This window comes from Schistosoma mansoni, assembly GCF_000237925.1.
Source record: "Schistosoma mansoni, WGS project CABG00000000 data, supercontig 0248, strain Puerto Rico, whole genome shotgun sequence".
In the NCBI taxonomy this organism is placed as follows: domain Eukaryota; kingdom Metazoa; phylum Platyhelminthes; class Trematoda; order Strigeidida; family Schistosomatidae; genus Schistosoma; species Schistosoma mansoni.
The window spans coordinates 138,644-148,202 of NW_017386111.1; the positions used below are offsets into that span (position 1 = coordinate 138,644).

The 9,559-nt window shown below is 37.3% G+C and overlaps 1 protein-coding gene across 1 annotated transcript in view; it reads left to right on the top strand.

The window, feature by feature from the left end:
- Positions 1-214: 214 nt before the first annotated feature.
- Positions 215-9,559, top strand: part of Smp_194090 (subfamily S1A unassigned peptidase (S01 family)) — a gene marked incomplete at its 5' end in the record, with an annotated part of 17,092 nt that continues 7,747 nt past the window's right edge. The window contains 2 exons of the mRNA XM_018792569.1: positions 215-371; positions 8,655-8,782. Of these exons, the coding sequence (XP_018644638.1) occupies positions 215-371; positions 8,655-8,782 (285 nt within the window). The remainder of the gene's footprint in view (positions 372-8,654; positions 8,783-9,559) is intronic.

Here is a 9,559-nt window from a genome sequence, read left to right on the forward strand (position 1 = left end):
AGTGAACATTTAGAAATTAAATAAGGTTTGGAAGCAAACTTTCCGTTGGATTCCGCATCTTAGTTTATTCAAGACTCAAGGATTGTACATTTGTGGAAGCTTAGAAAGTGGTTGAAAAGTAAGCTTTTTAAGTGTGGTCAGCGTATTAGACTAATTCTCAAATGTTTTGCTTATCAACTACATTGTCTGCCCCCACTCCCATTCACAAAAGTTCATGCTGTATAAAAGATCTATTTATTTATTTCAGCCTGGAATCTTAGAACGTTTAAAAGGTGCTTTCAATCGAGTCTTCAATTCCATTTTTGGACATGTTAAACTTCAAACATTTTATCACGTAGAGGAAATATTTCATCATCCAAAATATGAGCCTGGTAGGTGATCTGTTTTGCTAGTAAATACGATTCTTGACGGGAGTAAGGTATGTGGAGAACCTTGAGTTAATATCGCTTGATCATGAATCCATTTTTGATTAAAAAAAATATGATAAAATTACAACTAATCGTTTTTCCCATCAATACCTAACTTATCTAAATGAATCATAAGTTTTTCCATCCCGAAGTGACAATTTATAATGTAGGAATGAATTTCGCCCTGACATTTGATTCGTTAGACCTCATAGTTTATTTCTGCTCGTTTCTTTTATTTGCCTGTCACACAATGGGGTGTGAGACAATTATTGACGCAACATACTGAAAAAGTCGACTGGAATGCTATTGGTTTCAAAATATTGAATTTTTCTGCCACTTAGAATTTGGCTTAGTTGATTGGTTACGTGCTTATCTTCTCACATAAACCGTTTAACAAAGGAGGTTGTTGTTATCTTGGTGGCTGAAATCTGAAAAAAAACTAACTAATCACAATGGAAACATCACATACAACAGTAAAAAAACGATAGATGAACATCTAGTCCAATCTCCAGAATCCTCTTTCTTGCTGTGTAGTTGAAATAAGTGGCACCCAGCACTGATTTTCCCGTTCAATTATGTTGACGTACAAATGGGACTGCTTGACATATTCTAAACAAATAATGATAAAATATGTTTTCCTTACTCGTTACAGAACGTTTCGTTTAATGTGAACTCTAAACAAACTATGGTGGACACTCAAGCAGTTTGCACTAAGGGCATTGTTAATGGCGGGGCTGCCGTCACAAATGAAGCTGGTATGTCGGACAAAAACACCATCATGGAAAAAGGATAAAAACATCCTGATAAGGTCGTGTCGCTCGTTTTGCGAATTCAATGGCTACTGGCATTGTCTTCATAGACACATCCAAAGTCACTAACTGTTAGAGTGACATTTCTTCTTTATTACATTTATAGGTGCCGTCAATTCTTATGATTTCTGTGAACTGATAAGCTATATTATTCTGATCTCGTGTGCAGAAGAAATAGAACTGTAGATGACCGTCTATGTCATGCTGTATCTGTGCTCCGCCTCCTATCTGAATGCTGTGTGCTGCGAAGGTTTCTAGACTATCTGTTAAGCCAAATTTGTGAAAACTATTAAACAAACCTGGAAGTTTTAACTGCTTAAATACATGGTGACGCATACTACAGATTCGCTTTCCGCAAGTTCTATAAACAAAATCGACTACTACAAAGGCTACAGCTCCCAACAGTATTAAAGGGAGAATACTTTTCATTTGATTTTCTGTCAAACGACGGAACCATGGGCTTCGCTCATGAACAACACTCAGTAAATCATGTTTATGGGTCGTCCACCATCTAGTTACAGTGAACGATCCATCTACCATACGAACATGGTCGTATGACTGATATGCATGACCAATAGCTTGTCTAATTTGTCATGTAAAAAATATTTGGGGGAACATACCTTCGTGTTGATGAAGATGTCGTCGGTCTCTGACGATGCCCACCCATTCTACATGCATATTTGATATAAAAATCGCTCTCGTTGTAATGGCTATTCCATATAATGAAATGACAAAAAGTATGATCCCTGTAAACTGCTAATTGTCTGGCTAACTCTTCTTCAGTTGAAAATCCAACGCTAAGAAACATCTCTCGAAACATATTCTTCGATTCACTGTCCGAATTAAACGTGTGAAACGGGATGACTGAGATAGTAATATTTGTAAAATGATGCCCTTTTGGAGTTGGTAGTTATTATTCATCTGAAATCAGGCTCTCCATTAAATAAGTAGAACTGTTTTTGATTGGTCTAAAGTAAGGGGGAAAAGGGAACATGGTGATACATTTTCAAACCCAGAAAAATTCAACCTCCGGCGACAAGGCATTACTCTTGATAGCGATGGATGAGGGTATAACACTGTCACAAATTGACTGAAACGTTGGGCATTCCATGAGGCTTGGAAGTCCAGAATTCGATCCTTGCAGAGTGTGGGGATGTCATGAATAAGTCATAACAATTACGAGTCTAAAATTAGTATCTAACAGATGTCTACTACTTTCTGGTCCCCCATGGTTGTTTACCTGAAAGAAGTTGGTGAAGTAAACGGCACAGTTCTATTACCACCACAAACACATACTATTTTCTAAAGATTGGTTAATAACATTAACAACAATAATAATGATATAAGTAAAGATAGATAGTGTATAGCAGTGGAATCCAGGACGCGCGTTCCGTCGTATTTGAGACCCCTCAGTTGAGTGTATCTGCATCTCAGAGTTGATAATCACTATGGGACTCAAACCCAGTACCTCTATCAGGACAACGTGATGACGTTTGAAGTGAACGGTACTGGGTTCTAGTTCTGGAATGAACGTCAACTCTGTGATGCAGTTACATCCAACTGACAAGTCCCAAATAGTAAGAAACACGCGTTCTGGATTCCACTGATAGCCACTATCCATCTTTGCTTATGATGCTTGTGAATTACGGCGATATTGAGGCAATACACACAGTATGGACATATGCCAATAAGAGACTGATCAATCGTAGTTCTAAACGCCAATGGTAAGATTCAGGTAAACAATATCAAGTGAATTTAATAATAATGACAGTTAGTGAGCTTATAGGTATCAGTGCTAACGTTGGACTTGATAGTTTCAAATAAAGTGAGGACTGGGTAGAAAGTTAGTAATAAATATATTTTTTGTTATATTCCAGTGAGTAGAAAATTGTATTTCTAACGTAAATCATTTTGTTTTTTATTCACCCTGAAGAAGTCCCCTACCTCAAATCACAAAACGTCAGTAATGCAATTTTCTACCCATCGGAATATAACAAAAATGTATTTATTAATAATGATAATTATAATAATTGTTATTATTGCGGAGCTTATTTTTGAGGATAATCATCTTTTATTCGTTGGTCAATAAAAGTTTAATGTCCAACACTTTCGAGCAATTTGTCATTCATTTAATGGGTGCGTGTTGCATATAAGAGTATAATTTTTACTGAGTATCTTAAAGGAGTAACCTAATGCCATCTACATATGTTATCTATGAACACGCCACTGTAGCGCATCCCAACATGCCAGATGTAAAAAGCGAATAAAGTGAAAGTAATGGCCTAAAATGAAATCCTCAGTGGGAATTATGCTCTTAGACGTAGCATCCACTCACCAAATGAATGAAAGGAGTGTTTAAAAATGCTTGATACTGCACACATATCGTATATCGAAAACTCATGAGCTACAAGATCACGGACACCTATCCTATACTGTGAATTTTTTATTCATACATTTATACAAATCACAACGTATTTTCAGATTTTCTGTATGATTTGTGTATCAAATCAATGAAAGTTTTTATACTGCAACCACACCTTGTTAATGACAAACAACAGATAATCATCATATAAATCAGGCCTGGTTTATTTTGATTGAAATGACATAATTTGTAAAACAGTGCAGTGAATACTTTATGTCTTGGTTCTATGTGTTTAGATGGATATATTTGACAATCTGAACACATTGTTTACGTTTTTAATACAGTTATAGTGACGACAACCGGTTAGTTAAAAAAAACCGTACTCTAATACTTCGTTTGCAAAATGTTCATTAATTATCTCAGGCTTCGTTGTTCCTGCATTTATATACCAACTGCTTTCTGTTTCTGATTTTTTTTCTTCTCGATCTTCTCAATCTTCTACTGCTAGATATTCTATTCCTGACTCACGTATATACTACTTATGTCGATATAAGTAGCCCACACCACAGAACACATTTCTTGTTGAATAATTGTAATAACAAGAATTTGTCATGAACATTTTATTCAACGATTGTTGATCAATAAGTTTGGGATTGAGGATATTGAATGAATAGATGGGATAATTGGAAGTCAAAATTTATTTCTTTCTTTATTCCAAATATGTCCCTTCCCAAATTTATTGTGATATGGACTTCATTCCAAGACAGTTACCCTATGCTTAATTATGCATTTATATCATTTTACTTAATATTCTAACTAATAATTATCGCTATTATTATTATTCATTTTGTATTGTTTGTTTGAATCTTCCCATTGATGTTAAGAACTGCAATTGATCAATCTTTTATTAGCATATATGACTTAAGGCAATATCGAGGCAATTCACATAGGACCCGCATATGCCAATAAGAGACTGATCAATTGCAATCCTAAACATCGTTAGGAAGATTCAAACAAACAATATAAAATGGATTGAAACTTCACTCCATTGCACAAGCTAGTGGCCATCAGGACTCAGTAGCTAAGTGGATAACGTGATGACGTTTGAAGCGAACGGTACTGGGTTCTAGTTCTGGATGAACGTCAACTCTGTGATGCAGTTACATTCGACTGACGAGCCCCAAATAGGACGAGACGTGCGTTCTGGATCCCACTGATAGCCACCATCCACCTTTGCTTCCTCCTCCTCCTCCTCCTCTTCTTCTTCTTCCTCCTCCTCCTCATCATCTTCTTGTTCTCATTATTATTATTATTACCACAACAAGTACGGCACTACGATTCCCATATTTTATCAATTTGTTTTACATAATTACTTACTTACTCATTTACTCACTCCTGTTACCCCTCGTGGAGGAACATAGACCACCCAACAGCACTCTCCATCCAACCCTGTCCTGGACAATCCTTTCCAGTTGTTTCTAGTTGTTATTCATCCTTTTCATGTCTGCTTCTATTTCCCGACTTAATGTGTTCTTTGGCCTTCCTCCTTTCACTGCTTCTTTGTCTTTAGGGTTCCAATTTAGGCCTTTCCTCGTGATGTAGTTTGGTGATTTCCTCAATGTATGCCTTATCTACTTCCAACGTCTTTTCCTAATTTCCTCTTCATCTGGAAGCTGGTTTGTTCTCTCCCATAAAACTGTTGCTAATAGTATCCGGCCAGTGAATGTTGAGTATTTTGCGAAGACAACTATTTATAAATACGTGTGCCTTCTTGATGATGGTTGTGGTAGTTCACAAGTTTCAGCTCCATACAATGGGACTGTCTTGACGTTCATATTGAAGATTCTGATTTTGATATTGGTTGATAGTTGTTTTGAGTTCCATATGTTCTTCTACAGTAGGAGTGTGGCCCTTGCTTTGCCAATCCTCGCTTCTGCGTCTGCATCGGATCCTCCTTGTTCATCAATGATGCTCCCAGGTGCGTGAATGTTTCCACATCTTTCAGAGTTTCTCCATCAAGTGTGATTGGGTTGGTGTTCTCCGTATTGTATTTGAAGATCTTGCTTTTTCCTTTGTGTATGTTGAGGCCTACTGATGCAGAGACTGCTGCTACACTAGTTGTCTTCATCTGCATTTGTTTGTGTGTATGGGATAGGAGGGCTAGGTCATCTGTGAAGTCCAAATTGTCGAATTGGTTCTGAGTTGTCCATTGTATTCAGTGCTTTCCCTCATTTGTCAAGGTCTTCATAACCCAGTCAATCACCAGAGGAATTAGAATGGGGGAGAGTAAACAACCTTGTCTGACTCCGGTCCTCACTTGGAATATATCTGTCAGCTGTCCTCCATCCACCACTTTGCACTGTAGTCCTTCGTAAGAGTTCCGGACGATGTTGACAATCATCTCAGAAACACCATAGTGTCGAAAAAGTTTCCATAATGTTCTCCTGTCCACACTATCAAACACCTTCTCATAGTCAATGAAGTCGATTTATAGCGACGAGTTACACTCAACTGATTGTTCAACGATGATCCGTAGTGGCGTGACTTGGTCTGTGCACGACTAATCCTTACGGAATCCAGTCTGTTGATCACGAAGTTTGGCGTCTACTGCGTCTTCCATCCGGTTCAACAACACTCTGTTGAAAACTTTTCCTGGTACTGACAACAGTGTGATGCCTCTGTATTTCTCACACTTGTTAAAATCCCCTTTCTTTGGTAGCTTGATGAAATACCCTTCTTTCCAGTCCGTCGGCACTTGTTCCTCCTCCCAAATCTTCTTGAGTAGAAAACGAAGCATGTTTGCAGTTACCTCTGTCTGACTTCAGTGCTTCAGTTGGTATGTTGTCAGGTCGTGATGATTTCCAACACTTGATTTTTTCTGATGGACATCCTGATTTCTTCTATAGTTGGTGGAGTGACAGATATAGCAAGGTTTGTGTGTTTGGTTTCGATGTCCGATGTATTCAATAGAGCTGGTCTATTCAACAGTTCCTCGAAGTATTCTACCCATCTGTTCCTCTGTTCTTGAATCTTCGTGATTGTCTTTCTTTCTTTGTTCTTGATCGGTCTCTTTGCTTTACCATATTTCCCTGCTAGTTTCTTCATTGTATCACATAGTTGTTTCATATTCGCTTCTCTTGAGGCTTTTTCCGCTGTCGTTGCTAGTTCTTAGACGTGTTTCTGCTTATCGGCTCTAATGCTCTCCTTCACTTGCTTGTTTGCTACTGTGGTTCCTTAGCTTCAGTCTCATCTTGGACACAACCAGTTGGTGGTGATCTGAAGCTATGTCAGCTCCTCTCCTGGTTCTATTGTCCTTGTGAATTTATTATTGATACAAATATGATCTGTCTGGTTCTCTGTGGTGTGATCCGTTGAGATCCATGTAGCTTTTTGTATGCGTTTGGGTGGAAATATTGTGCCGCCTATAACCAGTTTTTTGAATGCACATAGATTCGCAAATATCTCCCCATTTTCATTTCTCTATCCTAGTCCGTGTCGTCGAATTATATCTTCATATCCTTTGTTGTCCACTGCGACTTTAGCATTTAGATCTCCCATCAAGATGGTGAGGTTCTTTCTTGAGCATTTCGCTATGATCGATTGAGGCCTCAAGTAGAACTGATCTTTATCGTCGTCGTTTCTATCATTGGTGGGTGCATAACACTGGGTAACATTCATTGTGATCCCCTCCTTCTTTGTTTTGAATGATGCTTTGATGATTCTGGATCCGTGAGATTCCCATTCCACAAGTGCATTTCGTGCTTCTCTGGACAGCATTAGAGCAACTCCTTGAGTGTGCGGAGCACTTTCCTCTTCGTGACCGGAGTACAACAGCATCTCTTCCATATCTAGCCTTTTTCTGTCCAGCTTGTGTCTAATGGGCTTCACTGATTCCGAGTACTGCCAATTTGTATTTCCTCATTCACGTTGCTACTTGACTGGTCTTCCCTGTCTCCCACATTATCCGGACGTTCCATGTACCTGTAAAAAATGTTGCTCTGGTTGTTAGAAGGTGCATCGGCCTCGTGAATCCTGAAGAATCTCGGGTTTTATCCTGAGGCTTCATAATTCTTCCTTCAACTCTGAGGGCTTAATCGCGGTTGGTGTTCTTTTAGCAAGATTTTTTTCTACGGGATGAGGTTGCCGAGCCCACGCTCAACCCTTCTCCTCTACCCGGGCTTGGGACCGGTAGTAACTCTAGAAGAGCTACAGACTGAGTTGTTTTACATGTGTTTTTTAACTTATTATTTACAACTCATCAACATAATCAAGGCATACAAGTGTTTCTTAATTTTTTTGTATGACCCTTTCTTAACATAATCAATAACGTTATTTGCTTTGTTGATAATTTAAGTAATATTTAGGACTCAACTGATGTGAAATTTACCTTTTCGATTTATAACATGGTTTTATTCAGCTTTAACATTTCGTCTATTGTAACACAATAAAGATTATTTCGGATGTCTAAATGTAGAGCCTGGTGAGGGAGAAGTTATTGATAAAGATTGTTCGCTATGAGTGTTTGTCTCAAATTAGGTGTTTGTCAAGTGCAATTCATTTTCAGTAATTATCGAGCTAATATGAAATGAATCTGTTTTCATCATGAACTGACACAAAAAACATTGGGAATCAGAGAGAACTGACAAGGAGTTTATTCGCAATAAAGGGACCCGCAACAACACAAGCCTACTAATTTAACACTTACCACAACCTGGAACTTCCAGGACATTTATTAGGAAAGCATGCTTTCTGAAGTCAACCGCATCATGAATGAGATAGCGATTCACATAGGTACTATGAATGACTATTGAGCTGAAGGTCACAAGTTTTATTATGTGTTGAGGTGATGGTAATCTCATCTAAGAATTTCTTAACCGAAATTAAACAACCTTTCAATGGCTCTCCAATGGCCGTCAACCAATCGTATAAAGTAACTTCAGGAATCCTATTATTTTTTATCGGCTTCACAAACTACTTTGTTTAAATTTAAGTAGTAAAGTTGTAAGTAACCATTTTCTTTTGAAATCACTATGTAATTCCATACCTTTAACATCACTATGCTTTTTGTATGCATAGGAAATTTGGAGTATGATATTGCCTTATTTAAACTCAAAGAAACTCCAGTTTTGTGGAAAATCAATCATTTAGATTTAATAGAATTGCCGGATAAAAAAAATGGTGAGGAATGGCCCAAACCTAATCAGGTAATTGAAACGTAACACATGAATGTAATGCATGTTCATAATCAGTTTATTGATACTTTTGACTCGATAATAAATAGTCTGGTGACTTTTCGTTTTTGTTTGATAAACAGATTTTTTCTAATAGTCATTATTGAGGTGATTTTCATCAGAGTAGGTTCAATATTCAGCCTTCTATGAGGTCATGTGGACTGTTATGTAGAATAGTGATCCAGTGATTATTATCTATGAGCGGTACTGTATATAACCTGTAGATAACATGAGGAAACTTACTTTTCAGAGGAATTATCTATAAGAAGTGTGATAAAAGAAATATGAGCTATTTATTAAATCTACGAGTTGACATTACATGGAGAACTATTGATAATGAGTGAGCAACCGATATTGGTCTATCAATCCAAGAATTATAAACAGTGAAGATTTCATCAATAGTTTTTGATTAGTGTGATTGATAATGGACATAACTATTCCGTAAGATAATTAATTATAAGATCTAAATCTGACTAACTGTAGAATTTATCGAAATGAAGCATAAGAACGAAGGAGAAAACAAATTTCTACTAGGTTGCGGCTATGGTTTCTTGGTACAATTTATGTTTCCTGAAAAATTAATTGAGACGATTCTATAAAATGTATATCAATCCTTAGGTGGAATTGTGAAAGACAACTTTTTATTCGAATATAAGATGTACTGTTAAGATTTTAAACGATATCTTGTTTTCAGAAGGGGTTTTGTGGAGATTTAGTATTTTCATAGTTGCAAGCGTGAGTCAATTGAAG